Genomic DNA, 24,545 nt, shown 5'->3' with positions numbered 1-24,545 from the left:
TACAGAAATTGGGCTCTAATCATGTGTTCATTGTTCACCTGAGTAGAATGTGTGTGAAGACGCAGAATGCTTTCAATGCTTTTATTCTATTGTTTCTTTGGCAATCGCCGACATGTTTGCAGTCAAGTGGGCACTGCTTGGCTGACCCTCGGTGACCGAGGAGCGGCTTGTAATTAATTGAGCAGAAAATATTAACAAATATAATTTGTGGAGACGCAGACCGTAGGGTGCTCCCCGCTGCTAGGAGGGGGTACGCATGTGCGTGGCCGTGATGGGTGTGCCTCAAATAATGCACCTCGCCTGGCACAAGCAGCTTGGTGACTTTATCAGTTTGGTGGCGAGTGGCGGCTTTTGTTGTGACAGGTGCATGTGTCGCTGTCTCTCGCAGGAGCCGCGCGAGTTGTACAGTGAGCTGCGGGTCGTGCCGCTGTCTAAGCTCGACCGTACAGCGTCGATCTCGCAGATCAAGAAGTGCATCGATGACGAAATGGCAAAGTGGGTGGTGTCCTCTTTATCTGGCTACACCCTCACACGAGCTTTTGTTTGCTCCGTTTCCTCTATTTGACTTGGAAAATCTCAGGTGTGGTCATTGTATGTTATTAACAGGGAATTTTTTGTTATTTAAATAGTGTATTTGACTCGGTACATTGCCTGGATATTTAAATTTTGAGTGGGGGACTCCCGCACAGGGGGTTGCTGCCTGTAGTGTAACGGTCAACACGCTGGAGTTGCAACCCAGAGGTTGCCAGTTCGATTCCATCTCCCAGCGTGGTAGTTTAAACAGTGGGGCAAGCTTCCTAAATCCCTTCCCGCCTCTGTCCACTCAGCAGTATAAATGAGCATAGTCCAGTTAGTTGATTGGCTGATCGGGTGCAGTAGGGTAAAATGTGGCTACTTCAAGATGTCCGGGCTAGTGTAGGAGAGTAGGCCAAATACACTCTGGATGGGCATTGTCTTGGGTTGAGACTCCATTGACACAAGCAATCAATTGCAGGTCTGCACCTTGTAACCTTTTTTAAAATTTAATGCATGGATATTTAAGTGTGCGTGTGTACTGCCGTGTATGTAGGTTTCCAGACAAGTTCCTGGTGACCTGGCCCGAGGGAGGAGAAGTGACCGAGAGTGATAAGAGACCGGCCGGCACCCCCATAGGTGAGAATCCTCGACGGGACTGGGAACACGAGGCTGTGTTACTCATGGCCGGAAGCGCGTTTCCCAACAGCGCAGCGGCAATGCAGGGGAGTTTAAGGGCGACGATGCAGCAGACAGAGCGGACAGTGAGCAGCATGCATGGCAAAGCGCACAACCCGGCTGGAGATGGAGAAGAATAAGCCACAACAGAGCAGATATTGAGCGTGTACTCATGGGGGGTGAAGCAAACAGCTGTTTGTGCAAGTGCTATGCCGTACGCAGCTGACCTGACTTAGAGAGCACATTTCATCCACATAATCTGCCCTCTCTCAAGAAAAGACCAATTTCTGGATCGTGGCACTTTTGTGGGTGACCCAAGTTTTGTTGAATGTGTGAATCATCACATGCTGACAGGGCCGGGACGGCGGTCTGTTCAAACAGCTGACCAGACAGCAGGCAGGCACTGCGCATAGCATCCCGACCTCGATAGTAAAGTCGTGTCAACAAACGCACACTAAATAAGTAATTTAACAAGCTAGAGAGATTGGGATGTTATCACTTGACCACATGCAGCCAATTCTGAGTGAGGTTCCTGCTATTATGAGTTGACGCAGATGACTGTACTGCGGAGTTTTATGGTGGTGGCGCGTGTGTTGACCAATGCCACATTGCCCAATGGTCTCCGCCGGCCCCTCTTGCAGGCCCCCTGCGCGTGGAAATTCTAAACAGGCGCGGTGACCCGATGCAGAAGCTGCCCGGTGGAGGCCAGACCTCCACTCGCAAGTTGCTGGTGGAAGCTCAAGATCCTGTTCCACTGTGAGTCTGCAGTCCTCCACCACCACCCAGTCACTATTTCTTGTTTACATTGAGTGGTGAGTTTGCAGACTTTTTGACCACGGTCAAAGGTCAAAAGTTCGTATACAAGTCATCATCATTACCCTGGGTCGATCGTTTTTTCCCTCATTCAGAATGAGCCTTGATATGATTGCGTACAACAAGAATGTCTGTGATGGCCATGCATAAAGAGTTGTGCACGTGGGAGGATAACATTCGATGTACACTAGAGAATTATACTGGTAGGAACCTCCTGGTTACACCAGCCCACAGGGGATTATTGTGTCCGTCCGTCGTGCATCCAAAAATGGGAGGGGTGGGGCTGGGTAGAGAGGGGAGGGTGGGGAGGGGCAGGGTGGGGAGGGGCTGGGTTGGCAGGGGCTGAGTGGCGAGGGTGGGGGTGGGAGGGGTGGGGCTGGGTGGGGAGGGGAGGGGCTGGTCACCCCGTGGTGCCCTTATAAAACTCAACGTTTAACCTACTCACGGCGGCTTGTGCCCGCCCTCACAGTCGGGCATATTTGCGGAATACACCACGCCGCCGTTGACCTTGGCCATTGACCGAGCAACCCAACGTTCCCACCAGCTCCCTCCGCAGGAATGTGTTTTAAATAAACTACTTGCTGTACTGCCACCTATTGGCCATCTTGCAGTTCCAGTGGATTTTTTGGACTTTAGCAGATGCAATCCAAAAACCCCTTGAAGGTTTTTAAATGCATTCTCGAAGCGGATGATGTGCGAGACGGGTGTCTGCACACCGCATGTGTTTGTGTTGCTTGCGTCGCTCACTGCAGCTACGAGCGGAGACAAGGAAATTGTGTCCCACATCAGCCAGCACGGAGGCAGCAAGTGGCCTTTCTGGTTTAAGAAAATGGGTGAGTCTTTCTCAATCACTCGATGTTGAAACTAAAGTCACGAGCCACAAAACGAACACCTCTTATACAATACAATTTGGATTCATACCGGTGGTTTTCATCCTTTTAGGTACCGTACCCCCCCCCCCCTCCACTCGAACGAACACTTGCAGGGAGATCACATGTTTACACTGTGAGTCAACATTGTCTTAGTAAGGCATTTGGCTCATGTTGTGTAGTATGTGGCACTTTAGTTCCACCTTGCAAATTCGAAAGTTCTCCTGCACAGGATCCATGCCGCAGCCTGTGACCTCCCTCTAGTCATTGCCTCCTACTGGCTGGCTAATGCCCCATGCCACCCTCGCAAATGAGACTATATCCTGGTTATCTTGAGTTCTCACCAGGTTAAACGAAACAAACTTAAAACTGAACTACGCTATCCACAGACACGTAACGCACGCACATTACACACACACACACATTCCCACCACACTATGCATGCTTATAGTCACGCTACACACTTTCCGCCCAGCATCATGAACTGCTTTTGCATTGGACACTATGCACATTGACGTTTCGTTGTTTGTAATGTTTGTGATTTTGCAGAGAACCTTAACAAGCGGGGCAAATACACACTGCGGCTGCAGGTGCTGAACGAGAGCAACGGGAACATGTTTTCCGGGCACCAACTGCCCTCGGAAGCCATACACTTCACCGTCACCGGTGCGTGTCACCTGCACTGCCACCGCTCCACGCCATCGGCACCACCAACAGCGGCTAACACGGGAGACCATGATAGACAAGAGACGGTTAATGACGGCGAGCCTACGAGTTGATCACCCGGATATGCGCCTGTTCTGGGCAGATCTGGGAAGCTAGGCTCGGGTTGAGTGAGCTTGGATGTTGCAAGATTTGGCGGCCACTGTGCATGACAGCTGCCAGAGGCTTACAGGGGTTCCGTGGTGCTACTCCCAATGCACGTGTTGAGTCGTGCGCATTGGAGTCGATTATTTTAGATTTATTGGAGTGGTATGCTAACGCCATACTGATGATAAGTTTAGGCTACGAGAGCGAGTATGAATTTACAAATATAGAAACGAAACAAAGAAACATTCCAGGTTATTGACAACCGTTTGCTTCGGTTGTGCCCGTCTGCCTTCGCATTGAAGGATGTTGACTCATTAGTTTTTCGTGGATGTGCTGTCTAGCTCTCCATTGTGTTTCCATTTGCTGGAAGCTTGTTCAGGAACTGAATTAAATAAATTTACTGAATCCAGTTCTTGCAGGGGCTCCCAGCACATCGAGCGAAACGTCGGACGTTGTGCAAAACAACGCGCACTACGTCCGGAAAACACAGAGTCCCAGGATGTTGAAGTTGTAATTGCTGATGTTCACTCCCACGCAGAGGCCAAGCCAGACAAGTTCACCGTGGGCTTCCTGGAGTCACCCTTTCTCATTGGCACCCCGTTCAACATTCCGCTCGACATGAAGGACGAGTTTGGCCACGACAGTTGCCCTCCAATGGGACTCAAGCCCATCCTGGAGGCAGCGTGAGTGCCCAATCGCTGTGTTGGCTCAGTCGAGATGTGATTCCAGTTCCCCTGTTGTCATCGTTCTGTAAGACGCGAGGTCCATTCGTTATTCTCACAATCAAAGCAGCAATCAAAGCATCAGCCGGTGTAAGAGAATAGCCCACAGGAAGGAGATTTCAAAGAATTGATTTTGAGATCTACTCAAGTAACCCCTTGGGAGGGCTGCAGTTTCCCACTTCTTTCGAGTTGTTCATCGCATGATAGTCAAAATTGATATTTTTTAGCTCTATAATATCATACAAATTTTGATTCATATGGCATAAAAAAACAGATGCAGTGTGGCTTATTTGACAGAGGCAGTCAGTCATCGGCAGAGGAAACAGGAATCTCTTGTATGGCTTTGAACAGGGCAGGTAGTCAACCCTACAGGTGGGTGGGTGAAAAGAGTTGCAGACAATGGGTATGACAGAAGAGAATGAGTGACCTCCCACACAGCAGAGGTTGACTTGGGGGCTTGAATAGGGAGCCTGTGGCAACATTCTTCAAGTCTACATGCAGTTGAGTTTGCGTGACGTTTCGTGGCTTACGACTCTCTAAGACACGCCAGCCCAATGGCTTGCCCATGTGACTGATGTTGCGGGATCCGTCTGCAACTGATAGCGCGGCTCTGGTAATTTCCCCGTAGAAATTAGCCGAGTGGCTGTAACGGAAATTGAAACTGTCAAGTCGGTGGTGCACATGCTCTCTGGGGCTGGCACACTGACTATTCGGATTACCCAGCCTCGCCAGTCAGGAGTCGGCACACCAGCTGCTTTAAGATTCGCTCACAGATACAGACAGAGAAACACTATACACACATACTATATATGCACACACACACACTAAACACAAACATGATACACGCACGCCATACATATATACACACACGACAAAAACAGCAACGGCTGCCAATTGCTACAAACCGGCAGTGACTTCACCACAGCGCTTGTGCCAGGTTAGATTTCCTTTGAGATGACGTGACGTGTGGAAGGCTTGCTGGCAGGAGGTCACTGGATAGACTCAGGTGTTATGGGTTCACCGACTGAGATGGCTGGCAGTTGCACCACTTGATAATACACACACACGTGCTGTGTACGTACACACAAACATGCTAGACACGTATATAACTACACACACACACACAACGCGCGTACATTGCGTTACGCACACATAGACACATGTTACACATACATGCTAACCTAGGGGAGACCCATGACCAATTCTGACATTGCTCGCCTCTGATGTTAGCCGCAGCCCAGAATCAAATCTCGGTCATTGGGTTCGTAGCTCAGTGGTTGAACTACCTCTCCACCCACTCCCTGCAAATATGAATGAATGCACACACACCCATAAACACATAAGCACGTACATATATATGCACCCGGCATGTATTTACATGTATATGCACATGCACAAAACCATGACAGAGATCCTTGGTGCAGCCTTACAGTCTGTTCGGGCAAGTGCTGTAAGCGAGCACCTATAAACGCACGCTCGTCGATACAGAAAGGCAAATGCTACATGTATATGACATTCTTTTTTTCTTGTGACGTGCCTTTATTTAGGCACTTGATAACACGCAAATTACTTTATCTGCAATGGCCTGAGGGTAACCCCCCCCTCCCTGGCCTGAGCCACAGAACAAATAAATCCACGTCCGTGTGCCGGGTTTTGGAAATCAGTTGCGACGGATGCAAACGGTCAGAGTTAACGCGAAACATGCTTAGGAGGAATTGAACACACCTGGTTTCTCCGAGAAGGTACAAAAAAGCCCAGACCGACTGCTTCCACTCCACATGTGGACTCAATGCACACAAATGAACTCCATAAGCGCACACACACACACAAGTTTCGCATAAATTACTGGCGCCAGCAGCCAGTCCCCACTTGCGACATATTTCTAAGTGTGCTTGACCCCGCTTGGCGGCGTGCAGCTCCATGCGTTTTACGGCATAGTTGGAAAAGCTTTTTCCTTATTGAGGGCCGAATAGGATCTTCTCGGTTCTTTCGGTAAAGTCACGTAGAAGGGAAGTAATAAAATAATAAAAAATAAAACATAATAAAATAATTCTCACGACGTTTCGGCCACAACGCAAGCAGCCGTCCTCAGGTGAAGAAGCAGGTCTGTCGAGAAGACAGCGTCTGAATGACACGCCCCAGGCTTGGAGCGTCTATTTAAGCTAGGTTGGAGCGGGAAGGTGCGCCTTAACAAAATAATTTGCATATCAATAGGAAGAAAGAACCAAGAAGATGAATCCCTGCAGTCACGAAAGCTTTAGGCCGAATAGGACTTTCAAATACCCTTAGTGGGTGACCGCAGGTTAAGTCACAAGCCCTGAACAACACTTGATGCTTTCGCAACCAATATGATTCATAAGAGATTTTTGGGTCGGGTCACGTGGAGTACAATTCCAATGTCTGTCATGCACCTTCCTCCACCCGACACAGCCAGCCAACTTTATTTATTTGGGTCTGTCGGGTGAAGGAGACTGCTATAAATTTCCACGTGATAAGCCACTTTATTGAGCTATCATTTGTGGCTAGGTCGCTTCTTAAAAAGAAGCTAATTGGTTAGGACTCTTTACTTGGTAAAATTAAAATAGGTTTTATTTTTTTGTGATTTGCTTCCCTTTCCTCTACTTTGCACACCCATCGTGCTTTCATATTGTTATAATTTTCTGACCTGCCCCTACTGGATATCTCTGAAAAAGAGCTGTATAGCTCTTCGGATTCCTCCACTATTAATACACATTCTGATTCTGATCTGACCCAAATACAGTGTATGAATCGCAAACGCTTGTCCCTGCAGTGACAGAAGTGACTGATTATGCTGAAACTAGCAGCACAACGTTGTACAGTATGACAGTAGAGTGTTCTGCACTGACCCCTGCTGGGAATGGACCCCCATGGCAACATACAACACCTGTGTTCAGAATCGTAATTGTTATTTATACTAGAGGATGAGCAATAAAGCACTTTTTCAAAGATGTTCAGTAGGGGCGAGTCAGAAAGTTTAAACAACAAACAATACGAAACACGATAAAGGTGCAAAGTATAGGAAAGGTAAGCACATCGCATATGGTCGTCGTTTCTCCACTAGGGTTCTGCATTTACATGCTTGGCCAAGTCCATTTATGAGTGTTTGGCTTATGGGAAGAAACCAGAGTACCTGCAGAAAATCCATGTGTACGAGGGGGTATCACTCACAGCCGTCTCCTGGCCATCTGTCACTATCAACTCTTACAATACCTGGACAGCCCTGGTGGTCGGCCATCCAAGTACTAAACCTAGGCTCAATGTTGCTTAACTTGTGAGATCGGATACATTTATGATGATTTGAATACAGACCACACGTCATTCGTTACCTGAGTTGGTGACTCCCGACAAGCTCAGATCGGTTTTAATTTGTGCGACCCCAACTCGCTCTCTGTATAATTCCGCACCATGTCTCCCTGCAGGGGCCTTGAGCTGTCTTATGATAGCACCGTCATCAGGGGCACCACCCTCCTGCTCAAGGGCGTCACCGCCAAGGGCACGGTGCACCACTGCCAGGGCAAGGTGGGCACACGCGTGTGCACACTTGCACACACACAAACACTGGCGCGCAAATGCGCTTGGGCACGCATACACATGCGCACCCGCACACATGTGCGCACATATGTTCACATGCGCGCACATGTTTGCACACATGGTTCCAGCCTCAGCGCTGCTTCCATTATGGGCCGCAGACGATAACGGTAGGATGCTTTGCTATCGTATCAAACCGTGCATTTAGGCCCGGCTCACAGTCACTCTTCCCTTGTCGTGCAGAATTTCAACCTCAAGGTGACGGTGCCCAACCTGAAGGAGAGCACGCAGATGCTCAAGATCCGCCTGCTGCCAGGTTCTACACGCTTGCGCGATGGGCAATGTCCGAGTGACACTGCTTGACAACGCTCATGTCTGCTCGTACACGCGTACACGCGCAGCCCTTTTGTTACTCATCTAACGGATGAGGGCCTCCCCATGCTGTGCAAGTTGTTGGGGGTTGTTTGACCATACATTGGCACACTGGTCAATGCCCGTTGAAGTGGGTGACTGAAAGTGGGAATCGTAGACCTTGGGGCCTAGTAGTTCAACGCAACAATGGATTTTACCCCAACAGTGTGTCGACTGGACGGGGAATTTCTGTGCGTGAGTATGTGTGCAGGCATATTAGATTCCCGCTCTTGGCCAAACTCAGTGACGAATATTTGAACCGGTCTTGGGCCTCCGCGAGGTGAACTCGGCCGTAAGAGTGTACCAGGTGTGGTGTGTAAACATCAGCACTGGGGAGACAAAGGTGGCCGGGTGTAGTTCTGGCCACGCACACCCCCTCGTGCGCCGTGCCGGCCTTCATAGGCGCTCGCCAATAGCACTTGCCCCAACAGTCTGTGGGATCTTTGACTCTCTTTGTATGTGTGCAGGCCCGCCCAGCATGCTGAGGGTGAAGCCCGAAGCGGAGCTGCTGCTGGTTGAGAACGGTACCGCGTTGCACTTCACGGTGGATATCATGGACAAAGCGGGGAACGTCTCGTCTCTGCCTAAGTTGATCATCCAGTGTAAGGTGCGAGGAAGCTCGCAGTCACGGTGATGTGTGGAGCAAGCAGGGTATGCTCACGGAGCACCTACATAACTTGGTGGCACTGTGCCGCAGAGCGTTCACTAATTGCATTTCATTAATATGCGTACGTATATGTGTGTGTCTGCATGTGTTTGCGTGTGTGGGGAATGGCAGTGCAGTGGTTAGTGCCCGAGTTCGAATCCCGCTCACGTCCTACACACGATTATCTGAAATTGGTCTTTTGCCTCCCCTAGGTCGACTCAGCCTCAAATGAGTACCTTGTGTGATGTGTAGACAAAGGTGGCGGGCATTGTTCTGGCCACTTCTGCCACCTCCAGCGCCCTGCATAGATGCTTGCTAACACCACTTGGCCCCAACATTCCGTAACTTTGAATGGGGCCTCTTTGTCTTTGTCAGTTTGAGGGCGCCCCCGGTCTTCCCGTGTACATGGCGGACTGCAGCAACGCCAGCTCGGCCACTCTCACGGGGCCTCCCATCCACATCGCCTCTCTCAAGGAGGATAAAATCATCACGGCCTTCATTAGCATACAGGTATCAGTGCAGCGTCCTTGCCATTTCGTTTGGCGCAGGCTACGGATACAAGCAGATCACGCAGTACGATGACAAGATTTCCTTTTGGCATGCTCCGAATGGATAGACTTTCATGTGCCCGCCACACTACTTGGGTGTGCCTAAATTCCTTGTGGAGGGGCACCTATTACCTCTCATGAAAAAAGATATTTTGAAAAATAATATATTGTGAAAATTAATGTTGTTAAAAAATATATATTGTGAAAAATTACGTGAAATTTAATATTAATTTCATTTTTTACCTACGTGACTTTACCGAAAGAACCTAAGAATATGAATCCTTGTAGTCACGAAAGCTTCAAAACTAGAATTAATATCTTTTCATAAAAATTAACATCATTGGGGAATTTTATAAATAATGTATTGTCTCGTGATAAATCCAACGGCATGTCGTTTCGTGAGCATTGACATCGCGGCGTCCTGCCGATGCGCCGCAGAACAACAAAGAAGTTCCGCCGGTGGAGCGCAAAGTGAAGCTGCAGCCCAGCAGCCGCGCCGCCTCCATCCAGATCTTCAACCTCGGCAACAACCGCGCCACGCTCATCCGTCCAGCCGACGAGATCAACTGGCCTGCGGGCGAACACCTGCGCAATCTCCTCTACAAGCTGTACGACGAGGGAGACCGCGAGATCATGGTCAACGCCACGCTTGTCTCCAAGATGCGGGTGGGGTCCCCCCCCTGCCTCTCCCCTTCGCTCGCATGCGTGCTTGCTCGCGCACTCACCCCCCCCACTCCCGCCCTGTCATCTACCTGCCCTGTCACCCGCTCATTCGGCTGCTCATCCTGCCACTCGCCCGTTTACTGTCACTCACCTTGCCCTCTTGTCTTACTCGTTCATTCGCTGACTCGCTCACTTACTCGCCTGCCTAGCCTCTTGCCTGGGTTCTCACTCTCCCATTCACTTTCCTGCCCTCTCTCCCCCTCACTCACTCAAGCTCACCCTCTTCGCCTACGTTCTGCTCACTTATTCATTCACTTGCCCTCTTTACCCTCTGACTCGCTTGCTCATCCTGTTACCTTCTTGCTTTCTTACTCTCTTGCTCTGTAACAAACTCATCCTATTGCCCGTTTGCTCTCATTCCTGCTTGCCCATGTGCTCTCTCGCTCATTCATTCATTTGTTCACTTGGGCACGACATTTGGTCTGGCTGACTTGAGCCTGGCATACAATGACAAGTGATGAATGGCCCAGCTCGATATGGACATTCTGAAAAGTTTAGGCCACACGGGGAGAGCCCATATTAAACGGTCGTTAAGAGATGGTTCCGTCTGATGATTGCTTTCATTTCACCTGCTGGACGCTGAAGGTGACGTGGACCCCCAAGGTGAACCGGGAGTTACTCATGCAGGGCCTTCTGCCGGACGTAAAGGTTCCCACGCTCGCCAGCGAGCCCAAGTACTGCCAGATCTTCTTCCAGGACGACAACAACACTCTGGAGACCTCCTTCACCATCAGGTGGGCGCTACGCGGCAGGGCGCACTGTCAGCAGTGGTTGGCATGGTGCCAACCACAATCGGGCCCCGTCTCTGGTGCGTGGTTCTCAGTGCAGTTGCACCGCCTGCACACTCGATAGATACACGACTTGAGTGGTGATGCTGTTTATCGGAATTTGCCCAGCACTCTCCGAGCCAAGTTAAGGCACAATGATATTATTTAATAATCAGCCATTATTAAATGATAATAATCAAACAGAAGTTTGAGCTGGGTCGATAAAACTCCACGCACACAGAGACACTTGGTGGTCTACAAAAGTTGTCATTCCAGCCTCATCTTTACCGCTTGACCACAGTGGCAGTGTCCCTGGTGTTCGCCATCACTTCGGCTGCAGGTTGCAATGCTTTCGTGATGTGCTGTTGAAAATGGCTTGAATTTTATTTTTTTAAAATTCGTCAAACGACTTTAGCTTTAGAATAACCCTGCAACATTCAAACAGTTTAATAGAGGTGTCCGTGTGTGTGGGGAGCGGGTAGTGCAGCGGTTAGTGCGCTGCGCTATGAACCCAGCGACTCGAATTTGATTCCCGCTCATGGCCAACACTCGGTCGACATAGCCTCAAATGAGTACCTGGTATGATGTATAAACATTGCCGCTGTGGCGGCATGGTGCTGGCCACCCACCCCCTCGTGTGCCGTGCCAGCATTCATCGCTAACAACACTTGCCCCAACAGTATATTAAGGCGATACGGGGGATCTTTGTCTTTGTGGTCGATCGGTGGGCACAGAGCCATCCCGGATGAGCCCAAGAACCTGAGGGTGACGCTGAAAGGCTTACCCATCATACAACTGGACGAGATGCTGAGCGCTGAGATCCGTGAGTGTGGAAACCGGCAGCCCCAACCGCAACCACCGCGCCACTGTTTTCCATCTCAACTGTGGTCATGCAATGGTTCACTCCTCATGCTGGCTCCCTCACGGCGCTCGGTCTTTCCAACTGTTCGGAAAATCTGCTCCTTGCTCCTGCTGCCTCAATGCGTCGCTGCCTCTGAGTTGAGTGCAGTCCTGCCCTGTGCTTCTTGCTAGAGCTCTTTCCACACATTCGCCGTCCGTCTCCAAAATTTCCACGATTGGTGGTCACATTTGGGTTCACTCGATGAATCGAACTTTAGTTCTTTAAAGGCACCTTTCTTAAACCAAGACCCCCCTCTACATTATTATTAAACCAATGTTCTCTTGCATAGTTTGTGCCGCTGCAATTATATTGGACCATCTCGTTTATTTATTTCGTTTGTTTCGTCTCGCTTGTTTTTGTTAGCCTCAAGGTTTCATTTGGATAATATTTGCGTGAATTCTCAACAAGCAGTTATCACCAATGCTGATTTCTACACATCATCGTCGGCGCATTTCATCAAATTCCTTGTGGGATGAATCGTGGCACCTCTGCTCTTCTGGATAAGCAATGGCCATTATTATTATGATTACTTGTAACTGTATGTTGCATCATTGTTTACGTTAATAAGGGAGTACCTTTGCTCAACCAAATGGTGCAAACTCTACATTCCTACAACTTAGCATATGTAGAACACCAGACCATGGTCACCAGCATTGCAAGCCCAGTGCCGATTATGGGGCTCGTATGGGTGGTTAGAATAATTAATTAAATGCTTCTTTACCTCCTGCTCTGTCCCCTACCGGCCACCAGAAAGCGCCGCTCTATCCAGCAGTTTTCTGATTGGCTTCTGATGGTCATATGGTGGGATTTCTTGTTGTTTAACCTCCCTGCCCCCCCTCTCCTCGACTGACCTTCGACCCCATTGCCCCTCACACTCCCGACAGTGGTTGAAGTGACGGATCAGTTCGGAAACACCGTGATGTCGTCCGGCTTCGCGACGGCGCTCAATGTCTCGGCCAAAGGTCTCGACCTTTCGACGCTCAACATGAGCTGGCAGGTGCGTCCGCTGCTCTGGCGCCCACGTATCCCAGCTGCCACGGTCACCATGTGGATGTGTGTGTGTGTATGGGGAGCGGTAGCGTAATGGTTAGAGCATTGCACTACCAACTCGGCGACCTAAGTTGGATTCCCGCTTATGGTCAACACCAGTGACGATTATCTGAATCGGTCCTGCGCTTCCCCTAGGTCGACTCAACCTGAAATGAGTACCTGATGTGATTTGTAAACCGCCACTGGGGGAGACAAAGGCGGTTGGGCGTGGTGTTGGCCACCAACCCCCTCGTGTGCCGTGCCGGCCTTCATGGGTGCTCGTTAACAGCACTTGCCTGTTAAGGCTATACGTGGGATCTTTGTCTTTTGGATCTGTTTCCTGTGGTTCTTTAGTAAATTAATTAATGGCGAAAGGGGTTGCCAGCCCCTCGCACCCGTCCTAGTATTACGGTTACCCACGGGGGTGGATGTGAGAGACACTCACAAACACCACAGTGTTGTTGTCTGACATGACGAAGCGGTTGGGGTGGGTTTGCCACCTGGCACCTCATCTAGCACAAGCACAGTGGTGATGTCACCATCACCTAGTGGTGAATGGCAGCTGTTTTTGTTGGAGTGTGTGTGGGGAGCAGTAGCATATCAGTTATCACACTGCTATGAACCTGGCGACCCACGTTCTATTGCCACACATGGCCAACATTGGTGATACATTTCTGAACCTCTCATGGGGCCTCCTGTAGGCCAACTCATCCTTAAATGAGTACTTGGTGCAAGGTGTAAACATCAGCACTGGGGAGACAAAGGTGGCCAGGTAGATTTCTGGCCATACCACTCCCAAATTTCAGAATTTACCCGCAAATTACTTGAATGTAATATACACCACAGCCATCGCCACCAACTGCGGAAACTTGGCAAGATCCTTCTTGAGACTCGGTCGGGTTTCCTTCGGTAAATAAGCATAATAATAATAATTGCACGCGCGCGTGTGTGTGTGTGTGTTTGTGTTTTTCAGGAGTGCTCCGGCAGCGTGCTGGTGAAGGGCATTCGCTTCCAGTTAGGCCCCCTGGGCCCCAGGGAAATTTTATTCTCGCTCAAGGACCTTAAAGAACACCTCATAGTCACCCTCGACGCGGGCCAGCCCGCCACGCTGCAGCTGCTGCCCTGGCACGACACGCAAAAGGCACTTGCACTCTTAATTATTCGCGCTCACCGCCAACCGTCGCAGACTTGGTGCAGCATCTGAAAACAAAATTTACTCTGCATTCTGCAGGACAATATGATGTGGGCTCATGTAGCGTCGGAATGTGACCCACCGTATCTTGAGAGGACGAGCAGAAACGGTGGGGATATTTATTTTATGGAGAGAAAATAGGGCAGTCATTCGGTGAAAGACAGAGGGAAGAAAGCAAGGTCGTGAGACCCTGCACTTGAACAGAGGCCGAGGCAGCACAGATGGCAACATACGGTGACAAATAGACAAAAATAATCGATGCTTGAGTCATGACAATGCATTGAATCACTGGGTGGGGGCTTGAATATTAATGAGTATTTACATATGGGAGGAAACAGGAGGACCTGGAGAAAAGCCACATGTGCAAGGGGGGAACTCTGTATCCTGTACAGATGGAACAGTTGGAGATTAGTCCACAGCTGATGTATCACCTCCTGGAGAGCCCAGCGTATGGTACCACAGGAAGGGAGTTTTGCAACATTCTTGTGTCGCACCATCCCTCGCCTCCACAGTGCCAGACTACAGGTGTGCATAGACACCACCACCCATCACTTAGCATCTCTCTGCTCCAGCGAGCATGGGACTGCCCCTTGGGTACTAGCTGACATAAGGATAATGAAATGCAGTATTGGCTTAGCTGCCCCGAAATTTCCAAATCTCTCGACACGTGTGATGTTTTCTGAGCACATGTGCAGTGCGTGGGTCGACGCGAGGTTAAAGTCAATAATCGTCTGTGCTCATCTGAGTTGCTAATTGTGTTGTGTGCCTGTCTTTACGCGGTGAGTGGTGGGGTATGATGGTTGGCCAGCAGTGCAGAACTATGAGCTCAGGATCCCGGTTTCAATTCCTGGCCATGATGCTCGTTACCGATGTCAATTGGAATCGGAGCATGGCCATGTTCTGAAATGAGTACCTAGTCTTAGTGTAGTGATCTCAAAAACATTGGCATTGTGGAGATAGAGGCAGGCAAGCGTGGGTGTTGCTGGCGTTGTGTGTGTGTGCGCGCGCGTGCATGTATACGTATGTTCGAGCGCATCTGTGTGTGGGTGTCGAGCGCTGTTGTAGTCGTTAGTGCACTGCATTTCAAACCGGTGACCTAAGTTCGATTGACAACTACAGTTAACATCATTGGTGAGTGATATTTGAACTGGTCTTGGGCCTTTCCCTAGGTCATCTCAACTTTAAATGAGTAGCTAGTGCTGTGTGTGTGTGCATTTGGGTGTAAACATCAGCAACTGGCCAGGTGTACAGTGTTGGCCTTCATGGGTGCTTGCAAACGGCACTTGCCCCAACAGTCTGTATAAAGGTTATATCGTGGAGATCTTTGTCTTCTGTGATGGTGTGCGTGTGCAGCCCATCACTGTGTACAACTGCAGTAGCCTGGAGAAGCCCTTGACGGTTCAGCTGTGCGACAAGTGGGGAAACCCTTGCCAGCAGCCGAACGTCCGTGTGCAGCTCATCACCCCGCACTCGCTCAAGGTCTGTTCCAGCTTCTCCTTCATGTATGAGATCCCAGCTATGTCGCTCAGCGCTCGAGCAAGCTGCTCGCAATCGGAAGGCCGCGAGCTAAAATCCTGGTTGGTAGTTGTCTCAGCCCAACATCCCCTGCGGGTCAATAAAATAAGTACCGCTTCATGGGGAATAGTCAACATTGGATGTCCTAGATATCGACTCGTCGCCACCATACGAATGTGAAACTTCCACCACTGGCTCAGGACGGTAAATTGGGGGTAATTTTTTTATGGATTGGGGAAGAGAGTTTTCAAGGCTGGGGAAAGACAACGAAAAGGCACTTTCCTGACAATGCCCATGCAACACATCAAGGCACCCATGTGGCACATCAAGACACCCACATATTCCATTAAGGCACCCATGTGACACCTACTGGACTTCGAAAATAGAGATGTCTCTTGTCCATTCCGAGGTCAACAGGGGGTAGTGTGCTCTTAGAAATGACTTGGGCATTTGGGGAAACGCCCTCTGGACTCGGCTTACTTTCTTAGCATTTTTTTTCACTCTGATGGATGAATTATTCAATGCAAAACCAAAGAAATACGTCTTTGGTTCAATGTGATTTTAGCAGTGGATGGAATCGGCAGAGACACCACGGCATTATCGCAGTACATCCCAACGAACCTCGATGGATGAGAGGGTTGCGTTGTTGATTCTGTAATGGCCCTGTAGTCTACACGTTTCTGCACTGTACAGGTTTTATATGCTGACGACTTAACGAGATGGGTGCCATACTCGGGGATTTTTTATTTGAATAAAACGGAGATGGAATACACGGATTGTGGTGAAGCATGCGGAGTGTATCCTGAGAAGCACTTTCCCGGGTCATCTCGACGGTGCAGGCATTGCGTGTGGATTATTTATTTAGTTAGCGAATTAGTTTTGACACCGAGAGTCACACCAGAGTCAGAGTTGGTAGAATTCAGTCACGACTGGTTGGATCGTTAGCTTCCCCTCCCCACCCTTCCCTCGATGGGGACCCGGGCACTGACGGAGAGGAGGTGGCATGAACTTCGAAGCCATTGCCCCCCAGCGTGTATGCACGCAGATGTGACTTGTCTTCAGGGAGCGGTAATGCGACGGGAAAGTGTGTCCCAGCCACCGCAGTCACCATGTGGATGTGTGTGTGTGTATGGGGAGCGGTAGCATAATGGTTAGAGCATTGCACTACGAACTCAGCGACCTAAGTTGGATTCCCGCTTATGGCCAACACCAGTGACGATTATCTGAATTGTTCCTGAGCCTCCCATAGGTTAACTCAACCGCAAGTGAGTACCTGGCGTGATGCGTAAACATCGCCACTGGGGAGACAAAGGCGGCTGGGCATGGTGAGGGCCGCCCACCCCCTTCGGTGCCCGTGCCTGCCTTCGTAGGCGCTCGATAATAGCACTTTCCCCAACAGCCTGTCAAGGCTATAGGGGGGAATCCTTGTCTTTGATTTGTCTTCGTGCCAGCAAAAGTGACACTGCGCGGTGAGAAGAGCACAGGAGCAACGTCAATTACGTACACGTGACGTCACTTCTGGTTTGACACCGTATATCCGAAATTTCATACCTAGGCCATGCTTTTTAATGAACCGAAAATCGGAAACACCATGCCTGGCCTGCGTGCATGTACGTTGTGCGCTATGTTGCTGGTGTGTGCTGTCGCGCTGACTCCTCGTGGCTGTGTGGAACAGCTCTCTCCGGCTGCCACCACTCAAAAGACGAACAAGCAGGGGAAGGCCGAGTTTGGGGTCCTCCAAGTGAACGCGCCCTGGTGAGTCAGCCATTCCACGCCGCGTCGCATAGCAGGGGCAGAGGTAGAATGTGAGATGGTCCTGGGTCGCCTCTAGGTCGACTTGGCCATAAATGAGTGCATGCTGGGATTTGTAAACGTCAGCACTGGGGAGACATCAGTGGTCAGGTTTGGTGCTGGCCACAACACTCATAGGTGCGCTGTACTGGCATTCATTGGCGCTCACTAACAACACTTGCTCCAACAGCCTTTTGAAGGCTACTCGGGAGAGCTTTGTACATGTATGCGTGTGCTTGTGTTTTTTTTGTATAAGTATGCTTATGTGTGAGTGATAAATGTATGTATGTTGACCAATGTGGTGATGTAGGTCACGTAAACATCATGACCCACCCAGAGTGGAGAGGCCCTTATCCTGCAGTGGGTTGAAAACACTGGCGGTACATACACATGCATGTATAAAAATGTGTGTATGTTTGTGTATTTATGCTGTGCACACCTGTATGTGCATGGCGAGTAGTGGCGCAGTGGTTCGCGTGCAAGGCAACGAACCAGATTATCAAAGTTCCATTCACGCTCGCAGTTAACATCGGTGAAGAATATCTGAACCGGTCCTGGGCCTCCTCTAGGTCAACTCAGCCTTAAATGAGTACCTGGTGCGCTGTGTAAATAGCACCGGAAAGACAAAGGTGGCCGGGCGTGATATTGGTCACCCACCCCCTTGGGTTCCGTGCCGGCCTTCGTAGTTGCTCACTATCAGCGCTTGGCCCAACAGTCTGCTAAGGCTATACGGGGGGGGGATCTCTGTCCTTGTGTGTGCGGCACACTCCAGCGGAGACTTCACGCTGCAGCTGAAGGCCCACGTGGGGAAACAGGTGCTGGAGGGGCCCAAGATCCTCCTGTCGGTGCTGCCCGATCCCAACAAAGCCGCGCAGCTCCTGGTGGACTTCAACAAGCTGGTGCAGCACACTGTGGGAGGCATCCTCACAGGCATGGCTACCACACACAGACTGCCCAGTGTGGGTACATTGTGTGTGTATGTATGAGTGTGCTTGAGTGTGGGGAGCGGTGGTGCACCAGTTAGCGCACTGTGCTACTAATACGCGACTCGAGTTCGATTCCCGCTCACGGCCAATAACAGTAACGATTATCTGAACCGGTCCTGGGCAACTGCACCTCAATTGGTTATCTGGTGTGATGAGTAAATATCGCCATTTGGGAGGATAAGGCGGTCGGGAGTGCTGCTGGGTCACCCACCTCCTCGTGTGCCATGCCGACATTGACACGTGCTCGCTTACAGCACTTGTACCAAAAACAGTCTGTTCAGGCACCTGTGGGTGATGTCACCTCCACTTAGTGGCAAGTGGTGGTGGTTGTTGTTTGGGTATATTTTTGTCTCTGTGTGTGTCTGTGCGATTATGGAGAGCAGCGGTGCGATTACAGGTTTTTATTCCTGGCTATGCATAACGCTAATTACAAGTGACAAATGAATCTGTCATCGGCTGATGATTACATAACTGGGAAGCAAAGGTGGCCGGGCAAGATGCAAGCCACATTACTCCTCTGTCTTGGCCTGAGTAGGTTCTCGTTAAAAGCACTTCGCCACTAGAGTTCAAAGGGCTAAATGGGGATCTTTGTTTTGTGTGTGTACATATTAGTATTGTCATGAGTGGTTGATTTTGTCAATAAATAGTGAGCGAACCATCATACTGATCCCTTGCCAGCACAGCTGGGCTGCTGGCTTTGAATCTGCGTACCCACTGAGATTAAACCAACTGCTCAAGTAGAGCGAGTTTGACCAGCTCGGCCTGGTCACCAATCATTGCACGAAAGAAAACTGTTATGAGTTAACCACTGAATATTTGTTTAGTCTCAGGACACTTTTTTTCAGATGCGTCCTGCATTGGGTTGTTTGTTCATCGCCATTAATGAGAATTTCGCTTCACATGTGAGAAAACTCTTAAGTACCCGGGTAAAACCCACCACACATATGAGGCGGTAACGCTTAGATCTCCACAAAGATGGATTCAACAATCCATGCTGTACTGCTATATTTTGGCCACCTCGCAGCCTAAGCGTATGAGTCAAAGTTAAATCCTACTCAACTTGTTGTTGGTTGTGGAATTTTCGCATTAATATGGCAGGGGCAAGTGTATCCACAGGACATTTTCTGTATTCCATACAAATTGAAACTCATTTTATTGACCCCGGAGGGATGATGGTCGAACGCTCAACCCTCGGATTGCAAGCCGCTCATAGGGCGGTTTTCCATCCAAGTACTGGCCACACTAAATCCTGCTTTAATTTCTGAGTTCCGACGAGATCGGGCCTGTTCAGGACCATTTCATTTAACATTTTGCTCGCGCTTGCACGTTTTCATCAAATTGCTGCCTTCGTTTTGGCTGTTGCAGCTTAATGAGCGGTTGAATGATTAATGACGGATAGAGGTTCCCAGTTGCGACACAGCCAGTGTTGTGCTTGAGCCTGGTTGTCGTTTCTCGAGATTTGTCGACTGCTGCCAGCACGGCCCCTTAATGGGCACTGAATGGCACCGTTACGCCGGTGCCATCGGCGGTAATTAGGCACGAGCCAGCTGTGTTTGTGCTGTCACCAAGGCAGTAAAGTGACACACATACACGTGCCAACAAGTGTGCACGCGTGCGCGCACACACACGCCATAGCTAAATATGATACTTCAAAGGGGCACATTTTTCAGTTCCGTGTTAGGACGGAACAGTCTTTGAAGCCGCGCGTGACCTTAAACAATTCGCGCATCCGATCCAAATTAAAACATTTTGCAAGGGAGATTAAGCCAATGAGACTTTGTATGTGCATGGAGTTTCATTATCTCAGAAGTCCCAGACCTTGTAAAAATTCGATTTTGTTCTTTGATTTGGCCTCGTCTGGCTTTGTAAATTCGACAGCTCTAATTCAACAGCTCGATGCAGAGCGAATCACTCGCCCCCATCTGCACAGCTAAGGAGAGTGCAGGGCAGCCCTTTGTGAAAGATAGACCCTTGAAGGATGTCGTGCATGTGATATACGTTTCTAAAACGACAGGCGGCTGTGAACTGTCTGGAGCCGTTATATATGAGTGTATTTTACTTAACCGGTCATGATTAAACCAGACTTCTCATGTGTAATGAGGCGATGGTATCAGCCCCATCACTAATGACTTCACAAAAAACCCTGTAGTATGAAAATAAGGATTAGCATTTTTAATAATAAACACATCACGGTGCTGTGTGATGGAAGCGATACATTTGTAACACTGGTGTCACAAAGCTGGCCAGCTTACCCAGTGGAAGAGGGAGCGATTCGCAGTTGGAAGGTCGCGATTTAAAAATGCTGGCTGACTTAGCCAACCATGCTTTCGGTGTCGATGAAATGTGTACTACTTTGGGAAAGGGTCAACAGCGGTTTCCTATGGATGGCCTCGCCACCACCATAAGAATGCAGAATCTCCAATGCTGGCTCTCTGCAGGGCTGCAAATAGGAGATGAACACCAATGTCTCCTTGCTTCTTCAAGTAGGAAAGCACTTTGACTTTGGTAGTCGTGATGAGCGCATGGCGCTCGCACCGTCGCGGCTCTGCGTGCGGTTGACGGAGGGCCGTGTCACTCTGTGGCGACGTTTCCTCTAAAACAAAAACAGCGGAAAACAGAAAAAGACACGGCCATGAATATTTTAGTGCCGTGCTTTCCAGGAAGGTCTATTCTTGTCGTCGCGTGGGTACGCACACGTGCCAACGCTGTTTAAAACCTGCTTGAATCGAGGCGTTGTCTGCACTGCAGTTTATCTCCCACAGAAGCGAGTGGCCGTTATGCACCCTTTTATTTTGGCGGAAATTGGGAGCAATAGTGTGTGCGTGAGAATGCATTCAGTAGGCGCTTGGAATGGTGGTGGTGGTCATGATGGCAACGATGTTATTAGTTGTAGTGCCGGTTATTTTGTGACGACGTGTCTGTCCATCTTGCTGTGGTGGCTACGCATGTTGTCTGTAGTACAGAATTTTGGATGCGAGGGTGGGTGGATTACACAGATGTTGTGAATCTCCCTTTCCTCTGGGCGTCGAGGTGCCATGTGCCCTGACTCGCCGTGAGAAAGATGGTATAACAAGTGGACTAACCTCAATCTTTTTCCATCTGTGTATGGTGATTGTGTTGTCTTCTCATGCACATAGGCTTTCTCTGGATGCTCTGGTTTCCTGGCAAACTTAGAAATACTCAAAACATTGGTTCAAAACATTAAAAATTTTAACCCCTCCTGAAAAAGTCTTTGGATTTAGTTTGGCTTTTTGTGTCTAATTAATTATTCATCTGATATAAATGTAATCTTATGCTTGTGATGCTCTGCATTTTATTGTACGTGTGAGAATTGATTACTTGAAATGCATAGCAATGATGTGCCCATGAAAGGCCGATGTTACATTGAAGAGACAATGAATCAAACTAAAATCGTAGAAACCATACGGAAAATTTCGAAAAAATAAAAAACGAGGCCACGTGGAAATATTTGAGCCAGCGCTTCTCCTAGCCGCTTTGGGGTGGTGTGAATCATTACAATCCCAGTGGTGTACTCTGAAAAAAGGCTATTGTGCAAAACATCACCGATTGTGGATTTTATTGACGAATGCGTTGCGTTTTTTTGTTATTTGTGCCCGTGCATACCACTGCCGATGCAGTATAACTAAATTATGTATTACCATATACATATTGGATCATCTCTACGAGAGGTGTATAGTTGCGCCTCGTTACGGATGGGTGCGATTGACGGACAGAACTTATGGGGTAAAAGCTTTCAACCTTGCTTGGAAAGCCTTAAAAACACATTTAACCTGCTCCCCGATCATTTCCCCTATTGTAGGGCAGTGAGCTCAGAGACGCCCATGGCAAGTCTCTAATTTTTAGGGTGTATTGCTCCGGGTGTGGTCCACGTTATTTGCTGTTTTTCCTCATCTTCGGAAAATCTTCTTTGTATTCTGGGTTCTTGAATGACAAACAAAATTACAAAACAATTTACGCCACGTGCTCGATGCGGTGACCTGCTCTCAGACCTCATGGTGCAAGTTCTGGCTGAGGATGGGAAGCTGATGAAGAACGTGACACCCAACAACCTGAGCATGAAGATCTGGAATGCAGACACCAAAGTCTCCCCCAAGTCTCCCTCTAAGGTATGCAGGGTCAGTGCCAGCTGGACAGCTCCCCTATCCGCTAAAATTACATTGTTGCGACCGTGTCCGCACACGTGCAGTTACATAACGGTCCGTATGTAACGTTACGTGTCGTGCAGCCCTTTGTCCGTCCATTGCCGGCTGAGGGCACGGCAAAATGTTTGACAAGACATTGGCCGCGCTGGTCATTGCAGGCTGGTGATGATTGAAAGAGAGTGGCTGGCGGAGCATGCAAGTCCAGGACAACAATAGACGTCGCTGCCTGGACCCTCTGCTTTCCGTAATATAGCCCCCATAGCCTGTGACACGTATGGTGCTCACCCATCCCAAGTTCTATACAGGCTCTAGCCCAACATTCTATGACCTTGGGCACATTGCGGGTGATGTGGCCGTAGCTCTGTATTCGTTCAGGAGGTTCGGGGAGTCTGAAGAGCGTTTTTTTTTTTAAGGAAGGTTCTGCACCAGTATGAATAGAGGCTTTCTTTCCGAGAGTAACCTCACTTTTCCCACCTATGTCACCAGCACGCCAACCACCAATACCGTGTTGTAGATGCACAGGCAAAATATCTTTCCATGTGACGACACATCTTCCGGGCCATGTGAATTTTTTCCACGTGCGTTCACGCGCGCACGCCGCCACCGCCGCAACTCAATTGTTTGATCAGCCCCGTCGGCTTGTCTCCTGCATGTTTGTGCGGCGGTAAAGTTTGATTGAACCTCCCTCTGCCCAACACGGCTTGTCGGACATTCCAGAGTAGCCTTCGTGGCCCAGGCATTCTTGACGGTAAGCGGCTAAAGTTGACGATCGCCCACTCTGCAAACAGATGCAAAGCTTTGAGTCGTCCAAATTAGCGTTTGCCTGTTTGCTCGCCCATCATTGCCTGCCTGCTTAGGTTTACTGCTGTCCCCCCTCCAATATTTCTGCACTGCCCCCCTCCACTGCTGTCAACTTTACCCACCTGCCTTTGCCTTCTTATTCTCACCAGCAATCCCCATGCATGCCTTATTCTCGCCTGGTCCACCATCAATTGTCTTCTCTACCAACACCGGTCCTTGGAGATTTTGAGGTTTAAAAAAAAAAGATAGAATTCCCTTTTTTTTTTGTACGATAGCCTCTGCGGCCATCTGGAACGCTCTTCCTTCTGATATTAGGAAACCACTGGAGTTGTTTACTTTTAAATATAGATTGAAAACTATTTTTTTTAAACTGCTTTTTGTGTTTAGTGTGTTGTCCTTCCCCTGCACCTTTGATGAGCAAGGTTGGCCATGAAGTATGCGAAAGAACTTCAACATACATGTATGAATATGGAATGAAACACGCTGAACCCGCCAATCCAACATAGTTTCCAGCTGTACGGAAGTAACGGTTATTGGACAGCAAAATCGATGCGGGAGTATAGAAGTACATTTTAAGTACATTATAATGATGTATTGTACTTTACTGATTATCCTGCCCACAACATAACTCCACAGCCTCTTACACATGTTATGCACGGTGGGTGTCCATGCAATCACGATCCAGATTCAAACCTGCTTAGCTTCCGATATATGATGAGATCGGGCTCATTTCGAGTACTTTGGTCTTAGGTGACTCTGTACAGGTCTGGCATTAATAATAATTCATAACGCGTAACCCTGTGCCCCCTCTACCGCATGAAATACGAGGGCGCTGTTAAAGCGAATAGCCTTTCCTTGCAAACTGTGGCGTCCGCAAAGAGAGTAATTGAGGTGACACATCCCTGGAGGGTCCTCAAACAGGCAAACATCCTCTCCAGCAGAGAGAATCCCATCCTGTGTGTGCGGCCCGAGACAAAGTGCAACATAAAACTCTTCAAGCTGCCAATGCTGGCTCACGGCTCCCCTGTCAGTCCTCCCCTTAAGGAGACGTTTGTCTCAATGCGATGTCATCATCAGCAGCAGAAACATGATCAATCGTCTGCTGAATAAAAGGCCTT

The 24,545-nt window shown here is 49.2% G+C and overlaps 1 protein-coding gene across 1 annotated transcript in view; it reads left to right on the top strand.

The window, feature by feature from the left end:
- The window catches only part of SMCHD1 (structural maintenance of chromosomes flexible hinge domain containing 1), a 96,092-nt gene that overhangs the window by 25,750 nt on the left and 45,797 nt on the right, over positions 1-24,545 (top strand). The window contains 20 exon segments of the mRNA XM_061549354.1: positions 389-495; positions 1,070-1,152; positions 1,833-1,927; positions 1,929-1,947; positions 2,757-2,837; positions 3,423-3,539; positions 4,222-4,366; positions 7,846-7,945; positions 8,198-8,270; positions 8,833-8,972; positions 9,387-9,521; positions 9,998-10,225; positions 10,868-11,016; positions 11,784-11,872; positions 12,835-12,947; positions 13,953-14,120; positions 15,525-15,650; positions 17,362-17,441; positions 18,250-18,407; positions 22,472-22,590. Of these exon segments, the coding sequence (XP_061405338.1) occupies positions 389-495; positions 1,070-1,152; positions 1,833-1,927; positions 1,929-1,947; positions 2,757-2,837; positions 3,423-3,539; positions 4,222-4,366; positions 7,846-7,945; positions 8,198-8,270; positions 8,833-8,972; positions 9,387-9,521; positions 9,998-10,225; positions 10,868-11,016; positions 11,784-11,872; positions 12,835-12,947; positions 13,953-14,120; positions 15,525-15,650; positions 17,362-17,441; positions 18,250-18,407; positions 22,472-22,590 (2,325 nt within the window).

This window comes from Lethenteron reissneri, chromosome 10 (genome assembly GCF_015708825.2).
Source record: "Lethenteron reissneri isolate LAM-NWPU_2019-01 chromosome 10, ASM1570882v1, whole genome shotgun sequence".
Classification (NCBI taxonomy): domain Eukaryota; kingdom Metazoa; phylum Chordata; class Hyperoartia; order Petromyzontiformes; family Petromyzontidae; genus Lethenteron; species Lethenteron reissneri.
This window is presented reverse-complemented; position numbering and strand designations above follow the sequence as displayed.